At 37.0% G+C, this 26,393-nt stretch overlaps 2 protein-coding genes across 3 annotated transcripts in view; both read right to left on the bottom strand.

The window, feature by feature from the left end:
• The window catches only part of LOC129253234 (patj homolog), a 91,899-nt gene extending 74,258 nt beyond the window's left edge, over positions 1 to 17,641 (bottom strand). Inside the window, exons 1-2 of one of the 2 annotated variants that reach the window (XM_054891528.1) lie at positions 15,377 to 17,275; positions 14,528 to 15,325 (exon numbers count right to left, since the gene is read on the bottom strand). In XM_054891528.1, the coding sequence (XP_054747503.1) occupies positions 14,547 to 15,325; positions 15,377 to 17,177 (2,580 nt within the window). In that variant the 5' untranslated portion in view covers positions 17,178 to 17,275 and the 3' untranslated portion in view covers positions 14,528 to 14,546. Of the gene's footprint in view, positions 1 to 14,527 lie in introns of both variants that reach the window. The other variant, XM_054891527.1, reaches the window with a different exon arrangement.
• Positions 17,642 to 17,736: 95 nt separating this feature from the next.
• LOC129253236 (putative uncharacterized protein DDB_G0283431) lies at positions 17,737 to 26,164 on the bottom strand. Its single transcript, XM_054891530.1, has 2 exons — positions 25,878 to 26,164; positions 17,737 to 18,452 (listed from the first exon to the last, which is right to left on the bottom strand). Exon 2 carries the CDS (start codon positions 18,132 to 18,134, stop codon positions 17,739 to 17,741), a length of 396 nt encoding a protein of 131 aa, XP_054747505.1. The 5' UTR covers positions 18,135 to 18,452; positions 25,878 to 26,164; the 3' UTR covers positions 17,737 to 17,738.
• Between the last annotated feature and the right edge of the window lie 229 nt (positions 26,165 to 26,393).

Genomic DNA, 26,393 nt, shown 5'->3' with positions numbered 1-26,393 from the left:
CAGTTTCATCCAAATATCCATTGGATAGCTCCCGAACATGAGTTTGAAAGCGAACTAATGCCCTCGACAAGCAACCGGACCTATCCCATCTTTACTCCCCTTGGTCCTCTTTAAACCATCCTGTGGACTTTATAAATCTAGTTAGTCTAGCTAATTTTATATATGCAACATCCGTGATGATGCCCAGAAAAGCGATTCCCAGCAAGTTCAACCTTCTCCTATACAGAGCCACGCACCTGCATAGAAAGTGTTCAACTGTCTCTTCTTTTTCTGACAGCCTCTGCAAAAGTCAAAATATGGGACCCAAATTCTACTGGCATGCCTTCCTATAAGAGAGTGCCCAGATAGGACTCCTACTAATATTTTTACGCCTTTCTTATTAAATTAAAGTAGACTGTTAGTGCGACCCATATTCCATTCTGACCATGTCTGTGTACTAATAGTACAGATATTTGTCACTTTTTATTTGTTAAGACTAAATATCTGTCTATCTCTTTGATGTTACAAGCTATGACTTTCATTCTCTATGAGTTTGTTTGATTCGAAAAACTAATAGAGAGCGAAGGTGAACTTTACGAAAATGTATGGGGGTATAATATATAAAGTTTGGTCTGGACCGAATTTGATTTTCCTTACTTGATTTTATTTGATTTTAATTAGATGGTGGATACGCTCCTATTTATCTATTTTAATTTTTTGCTCACGAAACGAATACAAATAATCATTAGCTTATAATTTGCTTTTGCTTATCGCCTGTATGTTTGAAAACTTACACTTATAAATAATGCCTTTCAGAATATTAAACACACACTTAGGAATACATATACACATCTATGTGAATGTGTGTAGTCAAATGCTATTTATGTATGTGCTGGTATATGCCATCAACAAAGAGTGAATAGCCTCCTTAAAATTATCCCACTTAAGTGTCACAATATGCTTGTAAAGATTCACACACACTAACTACATAGAATGCTCACAAAGCTATACGCACGAGTATGTATGTAAATATATTTGAAATAATCTTCGCATGCATATACATATACACAGATGGTACACACATATGTAGATGAACCAAATATATGCACGCACAAATTTCTTACTAACATATTTATTCCTCTCTTTTAACAGCCTGGCCAGGATTATCGAATAAGAACGAGCTCCTCTCGCTTAGCGCCTTTAGCTGATGATGCGAATAATGTTAATGATGATAATATGATACTAATAATAATGATGCTATTGTTTCTTCAGCACCTTCTAATACTGTCAGCCATCACAATAATCATTATATGTAATTATGATATAAAGTTTACGCTACGTTGTTAAATTAGACAAGCCAGGCCATGCAGTCTTAGGATTTGAGAAATTTGACGACGACCATCAACTCGAAAGCCTGAAGTAAAATTTAAATACGTTATGGTTTTCCTGTGTGAAACATATACTTATGCTTAAAATATTCACAGAAGCTCAAGAGTACATTCCCAACAGGAAAAAGCTGAAGTAGCAAGGAAACATTCTAGTTCAGATCCTAGTATTTAATAGAAGAAAGTTCGTCATTGACTAGAATAATATCAGTCGTAAAATGATCAATTTGTCTTCGATAAGAAAATTTAAGTTCAGATAAGAGAATACTGATGAATATTTATATTTGAAAAAAAAAAAATCAAATAATGGCATCAATTAATTAATATTTGCTTGGAATTTATTCACATTGTATTTAGCCTCGCATTACAAGTCAGTAAGAAGAAGGGGCATTTTTATTTATTTTTTATTGTTATATTAGCTTAGTTTAAGCTTTACAACGTCAAAAGAAATAAATAAAGGGTCTTATAAAAGTGACGCCTAGATGAGTAATCAGTAGTGAGTAATTGAAATGATGCTGGTTTTTCATGCAAAGTCATCGTTTCACACTAGATGGATTTATCAAAAGACAAACTAACAAAATTACAGCATCTGGTGAGAAGAAATACCTCGAATTAATTCAGAAAAATTATTCTTCTTCTTGATTGGCGTGACAACCGCTTACGCGATTTTGTCCGAGTCTAACAAAGCGCGCCAGTTATTTCTTTTTCGTACTAACCGGCGCCAGTTGGATATACCAAGTGAAGCCAAGCCCTTCTGCACTTGATCTTTCCAGCGTAGAAGAGGTCTTCCTCTTTCTCTGCTGCCACCAGCTGATACCGCAACACATACTTTCAGAGCCGGAGCGTCAGTATTCATTCGGACGACATGACCCAGCCAACGTAGCCGCTGGATCTTTATTCGCTACTCTATTTCTTTGTCGCCGTAATGCTCATACAGCTCATTGCTCCATCGCCTACGATGCCCGCCGTCACCAACGTGCAAAGGTCCAAAAATCTTTCGCAGAACCTTTCTCTCGAACAATCCAAGTGACGCCTTATCGGATATTGTCATCGTCTAAGCTTTTGTGCCATTCGTTAGGACGGGCATGATGAGAGCCTTGTAGAGTGTTAGTTTTGTTCGTCGACAGAGGATTTTCCTACTCAATTTCCTACTTAGTCAAAAGTAGCAATGCTTGACAACAAGGAAAAAGATAAAAAACGAACTGTTTCACCAGGAAAGTGAATTGGTTCGCAGCGAGTAGTTTTTCCTGCTGGGTAAATACTTGTATTAGCATAGTTAATTTTCTGACATTGCTAAAATGGGTGCTCGTATGGATTGAAGCAGTATAGACAACACAGTACACAATGGCTGCGGCCGCCTCTTGATGCTTTCATTTATATCTTCCACATTGTAGATATTATAATATATTATACTAATATTATGAATTATATAATCCTTAGATATGTTCATAAGTATTTTGCAAAATTCATATTATGATATTAAAATGTATGATCTCAATAATCCGCAATGTTTCTTGACGCTCTGAACTAAATGGTATGTTATGACGTTGTATTCGGCTTTTGAATTATGACGGCACATCATATGGTGGCGCAAAATTAATCATCCAATTTTGTGTAAGAATACATTTTTTACTAAATGAAAATAAAGGATTTTTTACCTTTACGTACTCCAAGTGTCAAATATGATTGACATACGAGTCCATTTGCAAATACTATAAATCTTCCGATATGATGATTAATTTTGCGCCACCTTGTGTATACATTTTGTTAACGCAAGAACAATACAACGTTGCAGTTTATAAATGTTATGATGCCGGGCTATTTGTACTTAATTGTGAACTTCCTCATTAAGTATTTAAGTAATTCACGAGTATTTTTTTTTTTTTCAATTTCCTTGCAGTAACAAATTCATATCGCTCATTTGCTGGACGAACGACGCAACTTGAAAAACCAAAATATTGGGAAAACCCTCTTTTATATTTTTGTTTTATTATTGCTGCATAAATAGAAATAAAATCATATGGTATTTTTTTCTACAAATGAAGGACCCTGCAGACCTTAGAACGGTAATTGGTATTTATAAGAAGTTTCACGAAGTTTTTTTTGACTGAAATGTCTTCGGTGGTTTACCATTGCCTATCGAAAGCTGATCCTCCTCTAGAGAACAAGAGACAGATGGAAATCTTTATTTTGATCATTACGGGCTCTATTGCTTGCCTTTTTGTATACTATAGCTAATTAGTTCCCAAGTGTCAAATGGAATTGGCGTACGACGCCATTTGCAAAAATTATAAGTATTCTGATAGAGTGATTAATTTTGCCCACCTTGTATTATGAAACATATTATAAGCAACTTTATTTTGTATCAAAATTCTGTTAAAACTCTGTAATAAGATCTTTATTACGAAATGATTATTTCAAATTTTTATACTGCACAATTCTGCATTAAAAATCCTTAGAACAGTTCTGAAAGGAATCAAAAAAACGACGAAGGGAATTTAGGCTGTTTAGAATTTGGTTGACAATTTCCCCTAATTTTTACTCAAAAAATATTTTAATTCAAAATTTATGACCGTTCCCACATAATATATTTCATTGACACCCATAATTTTATTCCTAAGTTATTTCGACAGAAGAAATCGAAGCCAAAACATACCGAGTAACAGCCACGTACAAGCGCTCTCAGGTACTATGGTCGAGATGTAAAAGTTAGTAATCTCAAATTAACAAAACGAAAAATTTGCAAAAGTTTCAATTTCCATACCTAATTTAATACAAACAAAATTAGAAAAGTAATATATAATATTTGAAATATAGAATTCCAGATAGGGTGTGTTGTAATTTTATGTGGGTGAGCAGCAAAAACTTTTTGATGTTTTTCAATTGAATACATCTAATAGATTTGTTTTTTGTGTTAGAAAAGTCCTTTCTGTTATCACAACGATCAGCAACGGTTTCATTCCACTTAATTATGCCAATTTTTCAAATTCAGCACAAAATTTCTTTCATAATACATAATTCCAGCATTTTACAAGCGCGCAAACTGTGAACTTTAGCGACTGCACCACCATTGCTACCATCGTAAAAATTGTTTGCCATTCTAGTAATCACCCTCACTTTTGCAAAAGCTTTTCCATTCTTCAAAGTACTTCTGATATTGCCTAGAGATTTTCCCACATCGTTGGAAATCTCCGTTCTCTAATAGCTCTCCTCTGTTTTGCGAGCAAGAAAAAGTTACAGGAGGCTAAGCGCAACCAGTCATGACCTTTTTGAGACAATCGGGATTCTCATTGACGTCATTCAATAGCTGCTGACCGATACTGGTGCGACGTCTCTGATACACATCCTATGCCAAAAACATACGGAAAAATTGTATGGTACGAACCAACCGATATGCCGAAATCCTCAGCCATTTTTCTAATGGTCATTTGAGTATTATCTTAAATAATTGTCATCACTGCATCAACGTTTTCATCTGTTGCATACAGAGCAAAGTTCGTCATTGGCATCTTCTCGCTCATATTAGGTAAGCCTGCACAACTTATAAAACATTTTTAATCAGAGCAGATTCATTTCGACCCATTGTCAACATTCTGCTTGTTTTGAAGTCGTTAAATCCCTCTTTAAACAAAATTTGATGCAAATTCTGTGATGTGTTTTTCCGATAGCGAGTACATCAAAGCATGACTGACCTTTGAATCGAAAGATAATAGAATACAAGGTTTTGCCATCCGAATAAAAATTGTGAGAATAACTATGGCTATTGCGTCACAGGAGTTTTGTCAGCAGAATTGTGCCCGCTAATTTCACATGTATTCTTACGGTTTCCAAACAGTCGTTCTTTAAACGGAACCGAAGTGACAGGGGCAGTTGCTGCGTTGATTTTTTTTGCATATCACCAATACAATTTCAGTTTCTGAAGACCTCTATCGTAAGCAAACCGCTGGCATAACCCCTGCTACATCAGCAAATTAGCCTTCAACAATCTTTCAAATTTCGCTGACAGCCTAGTATCGATTTGATGTTGGCTACACCTTTGTATTCTGTCTATCGTGCTTTATATTTGTCAAAAGTAAACTAAATATGCCACAAATATAGTTGATTTTTATAAACATATGCTCAGTGCATGTATGTTAACAAAAAAATCCAAAATCGAATGTGAGTTGTACGCGAAATTTCAAAGGCCACCTTAGTATGATATGTAAGAAACTGCAAATTTTCGACGTGTCTGTCCGTCAAATTATAATATCCATAAATCGGAATTCAAAAGGCAATTGTAAATGCCAAATTGCAAACAATTTCAATATTCGTTACGTAAACAAAATTCGAGAGGGCGAGCAAGAGTAACAGCAACAATAAGCACAGCAGCAGTTAAGCGCAACAGCGGCATCACTGGAACATCATCTGGTGGCAAGTAGCCAGCGACACACTTTTTGTGTGGCAACGTACAGCCACAAAAGTTGCAACCATATATATGCGGATACTTGAATGTATATGGGGTGTTTATTTGCGCACTTACATACACACATTTTAAATTTACAAATTTGATTACCTTAGCAAAAGGAAAACTTTTATAATTTGCATTAACTGATGGCGCTGAATGGTGGATCGGATCGTTGGCACGCGAACGCATTACTCATTTATATTTTTTATTACATTTATGTATGCACCTACATATATACATACCATTTACTATTTATGTGTACGTATATTTCTTATTTGACGTGGCAAAAGTGTCCGAAATGCCAAAACGCCAAACGGCTGTCATTTTAGGCAAAAGCGTAATAGATTTTGTGTGAATTTGGCAAAAATTAGTTTATTATTTGTTTGTGTGAATGAATACTTCCTATATGAGATTTACTGCAAAATGTATGCCCATAAAAGAGGTTTCCAATAGAAGCTTTCGAGATTAAGCGACGCATTTTATACAAAAAATTGATAATTTGTTTATTTGCGGTAACGAAAGCTGGTGATGTTAAATTGAGATACAGCTGGAAAATAAACTTTCTAACGAGCGGTATACGAGAATGATGAGAAAGGTGTTCAAAAAAATTAACAATCCAATTGCAAGCAAATGTTTAAGCATACATATCATTTGTACATGTATAGTACCCTTCTGTCATGGGAATTAGTACTGACATGTGTCAACGGCAAAATTCAATCGAATAGAACTGATAGACGATTGATTGAACCAGTGTGAAACATTTTAAATGCTTTAACCATAGACCTGCATGTTTGTGCATCGACGCATTTTTATTACATAAACGATAGACCAATTTGGTCTTATTTTACTTGACTTCAGCTTTTTAAGTCAAACAAATACTACACCTGCCGAGCTTTTTGAGTTATAGTGGCTGTTACATCCAAATCGGCAATTCTTGTCTCGTTGATTGTAGAAGTTGACTAGATAGCGTTCTCTGAAGCACAACTTATGTTATAGCTTGAGGAGTTCTTGAATTAAAAAAATCTTTTGCCGTTCGGAGTCGGCTTAAAACTGTAGGTCCCTCCATTTGTGGAATAACATCAAGACGCACGGCACAAATAGGAGAAGGAGCTCGGCCGAACACCTAATAGAAGTGTACAAGCCAATTATTTATTTTATTTTTTTAGTTCTTGATCTGCTAATCATGTAGTTTTCGATACCAAGATCACGAAGAAATTTTTCGCGACATTTCGTCAATCGCATCGCAAAGTTTTTATGATATATTGAAAATTTTCTGTAGACATAATTGTTTGAAATATCAATCGACCGAAATCTGCAAGAAAAAATACTGGATTTGTTTCGATTTCGTTCTGAAACGAACAATAAATTTTCTCACAAAAGTAAGAACTTCACTTTTGAAAAAACTCACTATTGCATTGAGATTAAAGGCTGTCACTTGAATGCAACGTATTTTTGTCCAATATGCCTAGTATTTATTGTGGCATTTTCTATCGCGAAGAGCGCCATTCTAGTAAAAACTCGTATGCTTTTGAGCCATTTCGTTTTGAAGGCATGCTAAACCTTATGGCATTATCTTATGTTTATTGCCGAGCATGGCTGGACAAACATTGTTCGTTTTCCCGATTATTACTTGAGTAATGGAACACCACCTTTTTTATCACTTTCTGGCGGTTGATAAATATTCTGTTACATCAATATCTTCGAGCACAAAATCTTCTCCACATCCAACTGGCAAAACTTCTTCATTTGTTCCTTCCTCCACTAGACACTTTACCAAAATATTGTTTTTCTCTGTTGAAAATACTGCAACTACTGCATTTGTAGATGCAATACAGGGTTAAATGTACATATGTAAGCAGTAAGTAATATTTAAATACATTACGTGCCAAAAACAAGGCTACCAAATCTATCAAAAAAGTCAAAAACAAAAAATTTCGATTGAATATCATTGCATGTAAGGAATCCTTGAAGCACCGCCAAAATTTTATAAAAAGGTTGTAAAAATAATTAAGTTTAAGCATTTTTTTTTAAATCGACCAAAACAAAAAAAAAGCCAAAAACAAAAAATGTATTTACTTGAAAGCAGGTGGTTCTCAACCTATTTCTTTTTTAATTTTATTACAATCGTATTCTTTCTGTGATACCATACGGTGATAGTAGCGACATTAGTTTTGAGATAATTAGATAAATAAAAATAAATATCTATTATAGAATAGAAAATTGCTGTATAGTTTTATACTCGTATGAACCCATTTTGCACCGGTCGACTAGAGCCTTATTTTGAGTAGTTCCAAAATCAATTCATGAGTTAATTCTTTCTGGTCTAATAGCTACTGTTGGAACACTCTAACGAAATTTCGGCCCATATCGAAGAACGGCCCCGATCGAATTGAGAACTTATTTAACAATAGTTTTCAGCAAGGAGGAAGCACACTTTTGCTTTCAATGTGCAACGCTTGTTAATTGGTTTTTTTTATGGGAAACCGTATAAGTTATTTAGACACAATGCCGCAGTGAATTGGTGAACAACGTGCGATCGCAATCGATGCGTATTTCAAGACCAATGATTCGTGAGCAATTGCATGTTGCATAGATTTGTTCACGTTACAATATTCGACGTTTGCGTGATACCCTAAGTGACGATTTGATATATTCATGGGTGCGATGACTTCGCTCCTTCAAATTTCAAATCGTGCTATTTGAGACAATTTAAAACAATTTGAGTAAACATTTCTGCGAGTCTATGTTGGAGCGATTTCGAAAGGTAAACACTATCTTTTGGAGTGGCGAAGAACATTTTAATTTAAATAGAAGTGTAAATAAGCAAAATTGTCATTATTGTTTTGGTTTCCACTGTCAAGTAATGGAATAATTGGAGTATATTTTTTTGGAAATCGTCGAGATGATGATATGATGAATGAGAGATCATCCTTCCTTGAATAGACATGCATGGTTTGATAAGATGGTGTCACGACCTAGGCGTTAGCCGTTTCGTTGATATATCCTGGCAACCCAGGTCGCCCGATCTTACCCCTGTGCGTTTTCTCTATGAGGGTATTTCAAAAGTGAAGTCTATGGAACAAGCCCAGCAACGATCTCAGCACTAAAATAAAATATAGTTCTCGAGGTTAATGTCATCTCTACAACGATTCTCCAGAGAGTAGCAGACTGTATTCGACGTAACGGTCAATCATTGCACGAAATAAATTAAAAGCTTTAATAGTTTTTAAATTTGGCTTTATTTTTTTATTCTGCCACCAGAAAACTTATATGCATTGTAATACAGTAACTTCGCAGAGAATGCTCCGATTTGCCAAGGTATTTTTACATTTTAAAGCTTAATTTTTGAAAGAAATAGGCAAAACTGTGATAAAAGGCCATCAATTGTTATTGGTGCATCAAAAATCAGTCAATCGATTTAAATATTTCTTCTTTGTACTTAAACATTGAAACGGCTGCTTTCATTCTGCATCAAAGAAATTAGTTAATTATTTTCTAATGTAACCAAAATTATTCAAACAAAAGTCACACTTTTTTTCAAGAAGATGTTTGTGTTTATGTGAACAAAATGTGTCAACGGGAATAAACAGGCAAATATAAGAAAATGCTACTTTCTTTTGCTGCTGCGATGACACGCGTTGTTTTTTTTGCAATTCTATTACTTTGAGAGTGTTTAACTAAAATATTGTCTGCTACATACTCAATGGTTGCTACAAACAAGCGCAATCCATCACAAAAGCATTACGGCTCATATAAATCAAATTGGTGAAAAAGGGGAATGAACCGAAACTTACCATATAAATAGGTCAATACTTCTAGTACAGGGTGGCTGATGAAAGCCGCTACCAAAAAAAAATTGAATAACTTTTTTTCTTTTTAAGTTATCTGTTCCATTTTTGTTTTAATTTGCAGATTGATCTTTAAAATTTATTAAAATGGATAACTGGGACACGCAAACAAGAATTTGGATAGTCCGCCGCTATCACGCACTGGAGTCCGTAGTTTTGGTACAGAGAGAGTACAGGCGAATGTTTGGCGGCGATCCCCCGAGCAGATGGACCATAATGAGACTGGTGAATAATTTTGCTGAGCAAGGAACAGTCGCAAGAAGGCCTTATCATCGAAACCCACCAGTTTGGACGGAGGAAACGATCGCTGCTGTAGCTGCAGCTATACAAAGCAATCCAAGGGTTTCAACAAGAAGCTTATCTGCTCAACTTGGTGTCAGCAGACAGTCTTTGCAAACAATAATGCACAAAAATTTAGACTTATTTCCCTACAAAATTCAAATGGTTAACAAACTGAATGCAGCAGACTTGCCGATTCGCTTGGAATTTTGCCAGAAGATCCTGCAAATGGTGGAAGAAGACCAAAACATGTTAAACTGCCTTTTCATGTCTGATGAGGCCCATTTCGATTTAAACGGCAATGTGAACAAACAAAATTGTCGAATATGGAGTACTTCTAACCCACAGATACCCTACGAGACGGAATTGCATCCTCTTCGCGTGACAGTGTGGTGTGCGGTTTCTTCTCGCTGTATTGTCGGGCCTTATTTTTTTGAAGAAAATGGTCACACCGTTACGGTTACTGGAGACCGTTATTTGAAAATGCTGAAAGAATTTTTCGATCCAGAACTACGCCGAAAGAGAATTCTTTTCAACTCTGTATGGTTTCAACAAGATGGGGTAACGTCTCACATAGCCCAGACTGTTATGACAGAGTTGCGACGAAAATTTCCCAATAAACTGATTTCAAGAAACTCCGAATTTCGTTGGCCCCCCAGGTCGCCTGACCTTACTGCACCTGACTTTTTCTTGTGGGGTTTATGTAAACAAGACGTTTATAAAACAAAGCCAACAAATTTGGATGAACTAAAACAATCCATTCGGGCAACAATTGCGGCTATTCCTGTCGCAACTCTCAAAGCAGCAATGAACAACTTTTTATTAAGATGCCGCACTTGTGTCAACGAGCATGGGGGGCATTTAAATTCAATTATTTTTAAAACTAGTTAAGCTACATTTAATAAAATTGAATGACCTTCAACTTGAAAAAAAAAATAAATGAATTCCACACACTCAAAAAAAAGTTATTTGAGTTTCTTAATGTAGCAAAATTCATCAGCCACCCTGTATGTGATGTAGGGTATTTGTTTTTCCGCTAGGGGGCCCAGAAGATTATTATGATTTTGAAGAAATATGCACGGTGGCTGCGGCTCACTCAAACTTCCACCATATTATTGCTATAATCACCAAAGTTGACTTCAGTAGATTACTAAATAAGAGAATGCCTAAGAGGTGATCGCTATTACAAAAAACATTCAATAATTTCTTGTTTCAAGTGCAAAGTGGGCTGCGAAATCGAACCCATCATCTGGAAGTCTCGCACAATTACACTAAGCAACAACTGCATCCGAAATGGTATTCTTTCTCCCAAAAACAACACAAAAATTCTTTGAGGACTAAACCCCAACTCTCTACGTTTTTCATAACATTTTAATTATACTTTTATTTTTAAATATATTTTTTTGAACATCACATATTTTTTATTTTTATTTACACTTACTGTATCTTTAATTTTAAATACTTATACAAACACTTTTAAACTTTTTGCACAATCCAATTAACATTTTTTTTGCCCACGCAAAAGATAAACATTTTTATGGAATTTTTGTTTGTTTCACTTTATTTTGGAATACTTAATGGGCAATTAATTGATCGAAAATATTTATTACCAAATGCAAAAAATGGAAGTTTAAAGTAGACAGCTACCGAAGGTAATCCGGAGAAGTATTTTTCGCTGTTAAGCAAGAACGGTAGGGAAAGAGATTAAGCGTTCCGCTATCTTGTTTGGGTTGAATTTGACAGTGATCTGCTTGGATGTGACATCATAAACCAAAAGAAAATTTAGCAAAAACGAGTAAGAGAAGCGAAAATATTGCCGAAAGTCAATCGAAACAATTTTTAGCTACCTTAAACTTACTAGTTCTGAAAATTAAATGGATTATATTCAGTATTGCATACTCGGAATTTTTCTAAAGGTCGAAACTCTGATTATAAGTTTCAAATTTAGATGAAAATTTGTTAATTTTTTTTAAGTAACACAATGTTTGAAATTTGGTTTTATGTGGGTTTTAAGTAGAATGAAGAATTTTTTCATAAAAATTTCTCAAAAATTATTAACATTAAATAAGAAACAAATAAATTATCAAACCTTGTCAATAAGTCCCTGTGTTATAGTTATAAGACGTATTATATAATTGGAAGGTGCAACCCTTTTTCAGTATTTGGCTCCACTTTCAATTTGTGGTATGCGTTTTGATGTGATTCCACAAACGGAGAGGCATACGGCACAACTACGCTTCCGAGCGGCAGAGGATTTTTTATGAGAAACTTTTTCAGGGCAAAAATATACTCATTCCCTGTCTAAAGGCCACGGCTATTACAAAAAAGTTTTTTTCCCACCAATTGGGGTTTCAAACACACACAAGTTTTCGAACCCAGGCCCTACCGAGTCATGCACCTATTCGGCTACTGCGACCGATATTTTTGCATACTTCTGTTTAAATTATATTGAAAAAAATAAGCATTAAGCGCAATACTAAGATCGCGTTTCACGTTAAATGACTGTCAAACCCCTAACAAATTTCTTTCCCGTGAAATGCATACGAAATTTCTCAGTTCTAATACTCAGCACATGCTATGCAACTTGCCAGCAAAATTTTTTCACGCCTATTTAAAATACACATGTCATTTAAAATTGTGCGAAAACTGACTGTTCGTTTCCAAGTGAAGTGGTTGAGTTCGAATACTCCGAAGATATGGCATTTTTAAGTGGAACGTCTTCGGGAAGAGTGTTGGTAAATTTTTTGTGTCAATATATGTGTGTATTAATCTGTTTAAAAACCCATTTTTTATCAAAATTTGCCAATTGCTTTTAGGGCGATACTCATAAATTTGACGTTTCTTCTCATTTGAAAATCAGTGTTGCTAGCCACACGTTTCATGGTTGTGGAGTTAGTACTAGCCTTTGCTTGACATCAGTTCCGGAATTTAAACGAATGGATTTCAATCTTAAGTGGAAGAGTATTACTTACTTTGTAGGACACGAGCTACGGTCAACTGTTTTGCATGAATTCGACTAGACTGGAGGAAGTACTGGATGATTCAACAAATTAGTATTCAATATCCAATTCAGCTATAAATAAAATGCGTATGAATATTTTGCAATGAGTTTTTTGTTATTGAACAGAGTAAACCTTTCATAAGGCATAAGATGTAATTTCATTTAAATGACTTCCATAACTGTTTTTACTTTCTGTTATTTTGGAAAGCATTATCGATGCATTATTCCATAGATTCATTTTGCTATGGATGTTTAAAAGTGGAGTTCGCCACAGTGGAGATGTGAATTTTGATTGCGATTTAATAATTAAAGTCCAACTTCTTTCAAAGAATCAATGACATTATAAATTTCATTTTATATAGTTTGCGGTAATACCCTTTGTTTGGTATTTGGGCGAGCTCCTCGTTCTATTTGTGGTATGCATGTTGATATTTTTTCCACAAACAGAGAGAGACCTTCAGTTTTATGCCGCCTCCGAGAGCCGACCGCTATTAGAAAATCTGTTTCTAATATATCATTTGGAGTTTTCTGCTTTGGTTCACGTATTTTGCACTACATTGGGGTAATATTGTAAACATTTATGCTTTTATTATCCCTACTATAAACCATAAATCGCTCTAACTGTTGAGAATTCCTTAAATGTTTTTAAGTCTTGTTCTTACGTAACTTATATTGCTGTAGAACAAAAGTAGTTCTTATTACTAACTGTTTTCAATATATTAATTTATTTTATTATAACATATTTAATGCCTACTGAAAATAACATTCTTAAGCAAGCATTTGTTCCAAATAGTAGAAATAGACAAGCTCTTCAAATAGTATAATGCAAAAAAAAAAAAACAAATACCCAACGCACAAGGAAAACATATGATCATCAATCTATTCAATTTAAACTTGAAATTAATTCAATGACTGAGATTGAATTTAAATTAATAGAAATCAAAATACACCCGCTTATTCAGATTTAGCCGGCTATCTAATTCAGTTAACATACAAATGAAGGTGAATGGCACATCCCAAAGGTTTTGCGCTTCATAAGACTAGTAAAAGAAGCTCACACGCATAATATACATACGTAGCTATTGATTTAAAGTTTTAATGAAAACAGCATCCTCCTGTTACGCCGTATGTGCACAGCCATGTGTGAGTGCGCAATTGCATATGCACATATAAGAGTGCGTGGCTGTGTTCAGTTTTGAAATGAAATCGCGTACACACACACAAATGCTCGCCTTAGTTGTATAGTAATAAAAATAGGATGCAAGCAAGCACAGGCACTTGGCTGTTGCACGCTGTGACGATGATGAAGCAGCAGTTAAGTGGGACACACGCGCCTGTCGATCGAATCAAAACGGGGTCACTAATGCCGAAGCCAAGGTACAAAACTAACGCATATTATTTTGCAACTTTTGCCATCCACATGCCGCAGAATTTATATACACATGCAGAAAAAAACTTAAAAGTTGTAAATGGCTTTAAGGATATGCTCATAAAAGGGATTACAGAATTGCAGAAGTAAAATTAAGATTTTAATAAATATTATATATTACAAATGTTAAAAAGTAGTATATTGATATTTTTTCATACTCACAGTAAAAGTTCCTTAAAAACTATGTGCTCGGTGAGTCGCCCTCCTCAGCTGGCGATGCTATATTGCTGTCCGACGTTGAAAGAGGTCTGCAAATGCCCAATTTTGTTTTCCCCACTGGCATGCTTTTGAGTATCGCCACTGCCTGGTCCAAGTTGAGACCATGTAAGGTGTGTTCACCGACGCTGACCAACCGATCGCCGGGGAAGATCTCATTGGTCTCTTCTGCTGCGCCACCACGTATAAGACCGCGTATTACAATAACAGTGCCTTCGGCGTCCAGCGGATCTTGATAATCAAGTACGGAGAAACCGAAGCCTAGTTCGGCTTTCTCAATTTCGATGGTAGTGACTTCGCTGCTCCAAAGTGCTAGCCCAGAAACATTTTCCAACGATTTGGAACGTTGCTGATCGGTCAGCGTGGCAGTGCTCGATGTGTAGAGGGAACTTTCTGATTGCGCCTTCGTCAGTAGATTTTGTAGACTCTGATGACCACCGGGTAGCAGTGAGCGTGTTTCGAATGCCTCTGGATTTTGTGAGGTGTTTATCACGGACGGTGCGGTGGGACCACGCGCACAAACTAGTTTTACATGCGTTGGCAGCTCTTTAAGTATCTTAACGACTTCCGTATGCTTGAGTCCTTGCAATTTGTATTCGTTCACTTGCAGCAGTTCGTCACCCGGCTTGAGTATCCCTTGTCGCCCCACAGGCCCATCTTCCAGTATGGAGCGTATGTAGTGATGTGGACGCTTTTCTATGCCTCGTTCAACATCCACGGTGCCCTCAAGGCTGATTCCTAGACCTGAAAGTTTATTTATTTCGGCTACAATAATTTCACTTTCAGGAAACTCACTTTTCCAGGTCAGCTTCAGCGTCTCCACATTGGACGGGGCCTGAGTTGATGTGGCGGCTTTGGGAGTTTTCGTTGTCACCGTTGCCGTTACCGTTGCCCTTGATGCCGATGTTACCACAGGTACTGCCATTGTTGTTGTCACCGCCACCGCCGTTGTAGATATCGTTAGCTGTGTGGGCGCAATCGATACTGTCGCCAAAACTGTAATGTCAGATTTCTTTCGGCTGCCATTTAATTGTTTCATGATTTGGTGCGTCATTTTAGGTGTTTGCAGTTCTTTCTCCTCCGACTGATCCTCCAGCGTTGCTGAGTCGTGTTCATCACTGTCACCATTATCGCTTCCGTTGATATGCGTCGCTTTTCCATTGGCCATGTGCTTGGCGTCTGGCGTTGTTGGAGTCTTTTGTCGTTTCGAATTACTAATGCCGCTGTAGTCGCTGCGATCTAGCATGTGTGACATGTTAGAGTCGACCGTCTCCCGTGATGGAAAATCTGCGAATTCCAACATAACAATACCACCCTCAGTGGCCACAGAATCGGCATCCGACCGCGGTGGCAGCCAGGAAAGTGTAGCGATCGAGGGTGATGCGGGCAGTGAAGTTTGTGATTGGATATCTCCTTTCAATTCCGTGAGTGCATTCTGTAAATGTTCAAACTTGCGTCCGCGTAAAAAGCGTTCCAAGGTCAGATGAACTTCGATGTCGGTATTGCGCAATATCTCAACTGCTTGGTGGTTAGTAACACCTGCTAAAGAACGTCCATCTACCGCAACAATGCGATCGTTGATCTGTATGCGCCCACTCACTTCGGCGGCACTACCCTCGATTATGCTTTTTACAAATATGCCTGAAAGATCTTCCTCTTCACAGACATAACCGGCCACAGTTATACCCAATCCATAGACATTTTTATGTAACTCTACAACATAAGTTTCTGTTTCGGGTGAATCGATGTAGTTTGATGAGGCCGATGAGCAGCGGTCGGCGTCAATGGTTGCTGGGTCCGGTGCGATCGTTGAGGTGCCAGCATCTTCGCCAGCTATCACAGTCTCAATATGTTCCAATTGAAGGGTGTTTGAGTTTTTTATGATGGTGCCGGTGGTGTTGGTGAGGTCGAACTGCTGACACAGTAAGCCCGTTGTGCCAACGGTCGACGCTGTCGTCGTAATCGACGTCGACGGCAGAGGCGGTGGGGGCAACAGTGGTGGCGGTGACGGTGACACAATCGAAAATGGTACGATATCCAAATCTTTGGGACACATGCGCGCCGCTGCAGACGCAGACAACGGCAAATCAGTTGGTATAGGTGGCAGTGGCAAATCGGCTAGTTCAGTATCCGGCGTTGGCAGGAAGCAGCCGCTGACGCCCACGCCGACGCCGCCGCCATCGCCAACGCTTGTAGCACTAGTAGCAAAGCTGGGATTTTGAAAGAGATGCCGTGACAGTTCTTCTGGGTCGGAGAGGAGCTTAGTTGGAATAATTGGCGCATGACTTGCCAACGTTTGTAAATCGATGGCTGTCGGCTCCACAGGCCTCGCAACAATCAATCGAACCTGAGCTCCAGTCTGACGAAGAACCGTTGCTACTTGCTCGGAACTGAAGCCACGCAAGTTTACATCGCCAATTTGCAACAAATGATCGCCACACTGCAAACGGCCATCACGTTCTGCAACACCGCCCGGCGTTAGAGCTTTGATCACAACGCCGGTGCTGCGTCCACCGACCAAAATAAAGCCCAAACCATTGCCATCGTTAACCAAATCGATTACTTCCACCTGAGACCATTCGGTGCTTAATACCATTATGCCACTGTTAGGAATGTTATCTTCGTCGTCGTCGTCGTCGCTACAGAAACTGCAATTTCTGCTTTTCGTCTCCGAGTGCGTGCGTGCCGTTGCCGTTCCTGTCGTAATCGTTGCGAGCCGTGGGCAACTACTACTGCTGCTAACATGACTTGCTGCTGGCGACACCGATAACGTTAACGAAAACGTACGCGGATATGACTGCGAAAGCGAAGAGCAGCAATGCGACAGTGATGTAGAACGAAGAGGTGGCACTGGTGGTGGCGACGATACACGTTCTGGGACCGATGTTGTGTACGGCAGAGGTGGCAGTGCCTTAAATACGATAGTACATTTGCAACGGGATGTTGAAGAAGAAATATGTGAAGCGGAGCAAGTGGTGAAGTAGGACGCAACTGGCCCGGTCGATGGAGTTGTTAGGTATGGTGAAATGGACGCACCAAAAGCAACGATTGGCTGTTGTTGGGCGTGTTTTTGTATCGACGATCTTTGTTTGCTGGTTTTGTTGCTGGAGATTTCGTTGTCGTCGTTGTAGTAGCTGTCTGTTGCTTGTCGTGTGCGTCAAATGACGTTGCTGCCAACTGTACTGACGCCGGAAAATCGATGCCTTTCTAGGTTATCAATGGCAAAGTGTGGGTGATTGTCGTTGCGGAGACGATTGTGACTATGGCAACTGTGGCGTAGAATGCCCGTTAGCTGTTGTGTATTGCAGTTGTCACTCTTCGTGTTGCTGCCTTTTCCAGTGTCGTTGTCGTTGTCGTTACTCTTGTTGCAGCTATTTTTATGAGTGTTGCCGTTACTATTTTTACAATGGCTGATTGAATGGTTAGTTACGCTACTTTTGCGCGTGATGTCGGCAAGCTTCTTGCTATTTTTGTCGTTGTTATTGGTGCTGCTATTGCTGCTGTTACTGCTCAAAGTTTGACACCCATCCCTTGAAGCGTGTGTAACGTGCATAGTAACCACGACTGTAACTATCCCGTGCCCGTTCTACTCGGGGCAAGAGCCGCGGGCGACAGTTGCGCTGCCTTACCACCTCGCCATCCGGTCGGCGATGTGTTGCTTGCAAGAATCACTTTATGATTATAATTGCCTGAATTGAGCTTACTGATGTGTTTGTTGTTCTTGTTATTGTGTGCTTTTTGGTTTTGTTAGTTGGTTGCGAAAACGTCAAATTGCGGCACTTTAACTCATTTTGTGGAATGTTCACTTTGCCATCCATAGATGACGATGCTACTCCGATCGCTCCGGCGGATATTACCTTAAGTGCGAATGCTATGGAAAATGGAAATTTTAAGCGTTAATAGTCAACATTATTTTTTTGTTGTTTTTATTGAGTTGTATTTGAGGTTATGTAAACGCATATGCAAGATTGACTGGCATTCACGGCTTCTTGGTTCGTTTTTTACTTCTTATAATAACCAACTACAAAAAGATGCCGCCTTCATCATAACTTTTTGTACGTGCACCACTCAAAGTCACGTACGTTTTCCTATTAGGATGTCGACGCGATGCAATCGCCCACTGAGATATGCGTAACGGCTGAAAATTTGCGCCACTTAGCCAAATAAACAGCATCTAAGTAGCTAAGCAAACATTTGCGACGACAAAAATGTGTTGCGTTATATCGTTTGAATGCATGCAATGCGTGGCAGATGTGTAGCGCGCATTTCGACGCATTTTAATCGAGCGCCTGATAACGAGCAGTAAACGCTTTTCGAAGCAGGTGCAGATAGTATACACTGTTAATATACCTAAATACGTGTGTGTGTGTATGGGATGTACATACGTATGTGCACATGTATTGAAATCTTTGTTTGCCGTTTATGCTGCGCCAGCTGTTGGCTGATGACTGCGGTGTTGTTTGCTAAACTAATTTTCGTAGCTCATTTACTAATTATGCGCTTTAATGATGTGGTTAACAACTGGCTGCCTACCTAGATGATATCTTTGCAGATGTATATTGCTGGGAATTCGATGGTACGATTTTCAGGTGCTGCACGGTGTAGCGTGCGTGAGCAAAAATAGTAAACATGAAATTGGTAAGTTTATTAATAATTTGTTGAGGACTCTATTCAAAAGGACTACTTTTAATATAAAAGTTCGTTTCTAAAAGTTTAAAATTTTTGTTTTCAAAAACTGCTGGTTTTGTGAACTGTCTCTAGAAAGTTATAACTTTTTTATTTATTAAGCAAATTTCTTAACCCTTTCTGTGATCAACTCTGCTGTACTTAGCTTTCCATCGCTTTCTCTTATGAATTCCTTCTCCTTCTCTGAGTATCAATTCGTAAGAAAAAGCATTAAGGGGGAGGTAGGGTTTAGCGCTAAAAAAAAAACACTTTTTTTTTTGAATTTTTTACAGAAATATAGCTTAAGATACTTTAATAAAATCAGTTGCATGTTATTGTACATCTTTTCAACAAGTTTTTAAAAAAAAATTAATAATAAAATATTGACAAATAAGCCCATGACAGAGTTTTTTTGGAGATATGTTTTTCGAGAGGTGCTCTGCGGTGCCAATAGGCATTCGTCGTAGAATCATCTGAAACTAAAAAAGTCGAATTTTTCATTTAAAGTATGACGTAATGCTCCCCCCTACATTAATAAAATTTTTTTTTTTCATTTTTGTAGTTTTGGTGGCAAAAAAACGTAAAACGAGCATTTTTGGCGAAAAATTTCGCCATATTTGTAAGTGAAAAACAACCTTAAAAACAAAAAAATTAAAAAAAAACAGTGTAGGGGGGAGGTATTTTTGATTTAGAAAACGTGTGCCAAATTTGAAAAGAATCGGTTGAATAGTTTCGGAGTTGTGATTGGCACCGACTTTTAAGAAGTCGTTTCGGGAAAAACGCGTTTGAAAAAATGACTCTGAGAAATTATCGATGCTCCGCATTCGAGGTAGAGTGCCTACAAAGGCTATAACTTTGAGAGTTCTGCTCCGATCCACTTAAAATTTTGACACAACATTCTTGAAATGATTTACTATAAGATGAGTGAAGAAAAAAAATTTCGATTTTGAAACCCTACCCCCCCCCCTTAAGTGCAAATTTAGAAAGGAAGCAAATGAAAACTTTTTTAACAGAAAACACGTATACCCGCTGTTTAAATATCACCATTTGTAAGAGAACAGTACGTATTATAAATTAAAGTAATTTACAGGTTTTAATCTGTGCTAACCATTATGTCCCATTAATTTTTACAGCGGCACTTGCTTTAAAAATTTTGAGTTTTTTGAGATAGGATACTCAGAACAAAAAAAACTCAACTTGGAGTGCGCTTAGAAATGTGAAAGAAGCCGAATTTAATGAAATTTCTAAGCGCTGAAGATTGCGAAAAATTTCACAAACTCACGTTCAAATTTATTTTAAAGGTACAAAATTGCTAACTTAATAGAAAATTTGTTGAGAAAAGGAATAGCAAGTGCCTTCCAGCCACATTCTACGTGAGTGGAGGTGGCTTGCCTCCCAGTATACTTCAGATTTTTACCTTTTTATGGGAAAAACAGATACGCTACCCAAATTTAATTAAAATCTTATCACTTTTAACGCTTTCGCCGATAGGAAGAATAATGGTGAGCTTTTGCACCGAAATAAGAGTACTGTTAGCCGTGAAAATGTGATCTTGAAATTAAAAATTAACATGAAGCTCTGAAATGGTTAGTGTTTTCGCAGAGAATATTTGTATGTACTTTTGTGAAGCCGTGATTGTATGGAAAACTGAATGCCTGAAGTAAAGCCCGAATTGTCCGCACAGGGTGCAAATTAATTGGAGAGTAAAATTAAATTAGGTAAAATTCGAATTGTCTTCAATCCAATGAAATCAACTAAAAAGATATAAAAAATTTCCATATGCTGACCAGGGTTTATATTTAACGTAGCTATCTATCATCGCAGTCCAGTTTCTGTACTTGTGTGCACTTGAGATCGCATACACTATTAATCACTAAACTATTTCGCAGTGTTCTGTGACGAAAAGGCTTTCTTTTTCCAACAAGTAATTCGGCTCCGACTGATAAGACTATTAACTCTCCAGACGACTGCTTTAATGCAGACGCCAGTATGCGAATGTGGAAAATTATTCCTTTTCTTGATTGGCGCGACCGCCATTAAAGCGATTTTTGCGAATTTAACAACTTGCGCTAATCGTTTCTTTTCCGTGCTGACCGGAGTCAGTTGCACACATCAACGAAACCATGTCCTTCTAACCAATTTCGAAAGAATTACCCATTGGGAAGTCACACAAGAACTCCGTCAATCCAAAGACCTTTTACCTAGAATAGGGAATTGCATAAAATGCGTAAAGTAGACATCAGGATAATAGTAAGTTTTCCGGCAGGTCACTACTACTTAAAAAACCATCTCTCAAAAATTCACATTGGGAATGAGATAGAGTGTAGATTCTGTCTGGAGGATAATGAAACCACGGAGCATATCTTATGCAACTGTATTACCTTTTCAAAAACAAGACTGCACATTTTTCATCGACCGACATCTTGCACCGAATGGAATCAAGAATGCTCCAATTACTTTTCTGAAAGAATTTGGATTTGAATCAATTCCTAGCCTTAAGCAGGGAACATCTAGGTTAAGTAGAACCTGATTTAATACATTCAATGATAGTAGTTTCAGTCAACAGGACAAGTATTAAGAATCCCTTAAAACATATAGTGGAACACAAAAGACCTTTTAGGTCGAAGTGTCGGGCATTGGGCACACTATCGATAATATATAAATTTGAGTCGGCTGGCTCAATACTCGTGTGTGACCGGGTCGTTCAAATGATTAGGCGATTTTTTTCGAAAATTCGATTACGTTTTCGTTAGCAACTGAGTTTTGACCTATTATTGAGGATATGGATATCAATAGCATGTGGTTTCAACAGAACGGTGTGACCAAAACAATGAAGTTATTGAAAACCAAATTTTCCGATTGATTTCTTGAAATTTAGTTTTTGATTTCCCAACCCGATCATGCGGCTTAACAACGCTGGATTTTATATGGAGCAAATCAAATCAAATGCAGCCATAAAACTCAAAATCGGTGATTTAATTAATGAAATAGGGGCGCCACTTTACCAAAAAGTTATTAAAAACTTTAATAATAGACTCATCATCTGTATCCAAAGTCGCGGTAAACATCTATTGGATATAATTTTTTATTTATAATAGTCAAACTTTACTTCTTCTGAAGCAAATAATATGTAGCACTAAGTTCTTTGTTTTGCTTTGTTTTGGAAAACAAAATTTTGTTGAAAACCCCTGTACTTAGTCTATCAGTAAGAACTTATTTCTTACCAAAGGCAGATACTGGAAAGTACAAGAAATTCCATTATATTGGATTTAATGTAAGCTGTATACTTAAGTATATACATATATGGTATGTTTATAAAGTATTAAGAATCAATTCACTTATTTGTACAGTCAAAACTGAGAGATTTATTTCACAACTTAATTGAATTTCTTTAAACTGTGATTTTGCACTTTCTTATACTTACAGGACTTTATGCCCTGTGCATTTTATGATAATTTTGTAAACATGTTTGCACATTTATTGCAACTCATATATGATTAGTATCTCTCTCACACTTCTCTCCGACTTCCTGAATTTCTCTTTAAAAACGAAATAAAAATCTTGCATGCTATTCTTCGCAGGCGTTACACCTACCATATTTTTACATAGTTTGTGTACTGTGTATGTTCTCATATAAGTATATGTAGAGGATTTATTATATCCCACTAAATAAGTGCACAGATTGCCGATACAAGGATTGAGGCCATCCTCAGTAAGAAGACAAATTTCAATTACTGATACAGCCCGAAAATTACACTTTTTTGATGCCGCTTTTGTAGCCGAATGCGTGATAATGCCAGCCGCTCTGGCAAAAATATCAACGTTTTTATCTTTACATTAATAAATTGTAATTAATTCTATAGGGGTATTGGAACCAAAAACTACCAAGAAGTCTTTCATTTTATTACTGGAGCTAAGACAGTATCTGAAACAATGTTGACGGATACGAGTGGAATTTTGTAGGGTATATTACAAAGCAACTTTGGTCTGTGTTAATATAATATAAATCATGAAATTTAACTCTTTTGGACTACTTTTAGCGGAGGCAAATCAAATTGTATGCTTCCGCTGCGATTGAGAACTTGAAGACAACATTTGGCATGTTATCAGCTAGGTACAAAAAACCGGTTTTGTTGAAAAAAATTATAAGAAAATGGACAAACTAGATAATATTCAAAAAACACAATTGAGAGAAGAAGATAACAGATTTAATCTATTTTTAAGGATAACGCAAATAAGTGCCCACAATTGCTTAGTAATTCGTAACAATAAGTATTTTTTATCACAAATTGAATATCTAGTTTGAATTTAAACTCAATTCAGATGTGTAGGCAAAATATATTGTAAGTATACTTATCTAGAAGGTGGAATAACTTTTTTACTAAATATAATAAAAAAGAAGTTTGAGTGATGGAAATCCTTATTTTGGAAATTCTGTTTGCATACTGCAGTTGTCTAGTTTACAAGTGTTAATTGTTATTCACGTACGACGACATTTGCAAAAATTATAAATCTTGCAATAGAGTGATTAATTTTGCGCCACTTATAATTTAGAAAAAGTTTTTTTTTTACTCTCAGTTGTTTCAAAAATCGATATATCGAAGGGCGGTTTTACAATTTTACGCCACCACTGCTATGGTTTTTTCTGAGTAACTTTTTTCATGGCGGAAATACACTACACTTCTTCTATCAATTGGTGTTGCATGTCTGAGGTTTTGAACCTATGTACCTCCGAATGGTAGTCAGGTACTAACCTGTTCGGTTACCGCTACCAACGGGCATTCTCTGTTTAATTTCATCGATCTAAATTTTGATTGGTTCAATTTCTTTAGAATTGCATAATTGAGATGCAATTACAACATCTTTTTTATCTAATGTTTCGGTTGGAATTATTGTTGAAATGCAGTATTGAAATAATCATGAAAAGACAATAGGTAATTTACCTTGGAAATATATCTGAACACTTCACCAAGCAATTACCAGCTACTTAAGCATTTGCTAAAAATTTTAATATTTTATTAATATATAATGATGTAAAATTAGGTTCAAGAGATGCTTGTAGAAGATTGCCGGTGAATATTTTTACCAAAATGGGCAAAAGTTACTCAACCTACAAAATATGTAATAGCTTGTAGCCAATTAAGTAAAGTTAATTAATAAAGGTAAGTTAAGGTAAAGTTAATTAATAATAGTATTTTTTTTTTGCTAGTCCGAAGCAATAGTTCTGGGCAAAAAATACAAAAACGATTATAAAATGGCAGAATCGCAAAATGGTTGCACTTCATAAGTACTCTGCGAACAGCGCGTGGTTTTATTGCTCAAATGTAGGTATATACCACTTTCTGTTTCGCATGAATTTTCCCTCGCGCCCACTGTTTTTTCCCTGTCAATGACCAGCAATGGACGGTTAGTCTTCAACTTAACCTACATTCCCAACACTCACACGTGCGCCTAATTGCAATTTATTAGCCAGTTGCTCTTTTTCGAAAGCCATTTAGCAAGTAAAAATCGATAAAAGCCGTAAGTAGCAGGTTCCCATGCATTATTTATTACATGAAATTACTTTTAGCTAAAGCAAAAGCGCAAGAGGGTGACAAATAACTAAACTCAGAAAAAAATCTGATCTAATTTGCAGGAAATAGCACAATGAAAAATCCACCATTTCAGCATATATTTATATATATACATACATATATGTATGTGTGTAATTTTACTGTTGCTCTCTTTCCGGCTTTGGTCATTGTCTTTTCGGTGATTTCTATGTTATTAGGCGCACACGCGCCACAATCCTTCCGTTGCCCGTCGCTACATGTGTGCATATGTATATGTAAGTGTGTTTATGTTTGTCAGTGTGCCCTTATAGGCGTAGATTGCGACTTTTTTATGATCTACAGCCGACACTGACTTTCGCTGACTCTCACTTTGGCCTTAACGCCTTGATTGCTCATCCGCCACGTTGTACCTATTGTGCGCGCAAGCAAATTATTTTATACAGCATTACAGCATATCCCTTGCAACATTTCCTACGCTTTTTGTCGCTCTTTGTATATTTATATTTTTACTCCTTTTACATTTGTTTGTTTGAACGTTTTGTTGCAGGTTTGGGTTAGTTTCATACTCATATCCACTCTTTACTCTGCACTTGCCTCTTACTTGCGCCACCGCTCGCCTGTACTCGGTTGCAAATTATTCAAATCTTGTGGTGCTTTATGAAGTGTTATTGTTGTCATTTTCAATTTTCATTATTTCCTGGCGTTTTGTTTGATTGTTGTTTGTCGATGGTATCATATACATATGCACATACTACTATAAAATTGTCGTGGCTGCCATTGTCGCTGCCATTGACCTAGTACACAAACATATACATAAGTACATATGTAACTATATTTCACACACACACGAATGTATACGCATACATATTTCTGTTTGGATAAATAATCGCTGAAAACGCTTTTGTTGCTTCACTTTTGCCTTCTTTGGATTTCATAAAATAACTTAATCTTTATTTAATTACGATTAAGAGTTGCGGCCTGCACACCAAAGTACAATCGAGCACGGCTTAGATTAGCCCAACATGTACCGCATCTATTGATTTAACAATTTAAGCAACATTTCATTCGTCATTGCTTACTTATTCACAAAAGCCATTTTTCACTTTCACATATTTTGCTTATTGCAGCGTATAAAGACTATTTTTTTTTTCAAAACATCTTGAAAAATTTCTCTTCTACTTTTCTCGCTGAACACTTTTTCACCAATTCACTTACAAAATTGATTTCACTATTATAGCAACGATTTTTTTTTGCATTTGCCACATGTCACTAATATTATGTATTGATAATTGTTTTATTCAAAAAATAGAAAAAGAAAAATATATATTTTTCTTGTCTGTTCCTATTTTGTGGTCGACGCGCGCGTTGTCACCAGCAGCACCCGCACGCAACGAGATTTCTTGGCCGATTGAAATCGCGCTCGCTTCTGTTGGCTGGCAGGCGCTGTCGCGCTCTCTTTTGTTCCACATAAGTACTCTGGTCGCACAGCACCAGTTAATGTAATAAATTTGTTCTGTTCCTGCTTGCAGTTCGTTCACTCTCACAGCGGTATGTCAAAACTTACGAAAATTGTATTTGCGCAAACTCCTTTCGAT

The sequence above is a fragment of the Anastrepha obliqua genome, chromosome 1 (genome assembly GCF_027943255.1).
Source record: "Anastrepha obliqua isolate idAnaObli1 chromosome 1, idAnaObli1_1.0, whole genome shotgun sequence".
NCBI lineage: Eukaryota > Metazoa > Arthropoda > Insecta > Diptera > Tephritidae > Anastrepha > Anastrepha obliqua.
The sequence above is the reverse complement of the archived record's forward strand: the minus strand, read 5'-3'. Positions and strand labels throughout refer to the sequence as shown.

What these genes read in the sequence shown, in the direction of transcription:
- LOC129253236 (XM_054891530.1), bottom strand. Translation starts at nt 18,134, where the DNA reads ATGCACGTTACACACGCTTCAAGGGATGGGTGTCAAACTTTGAGCAGT.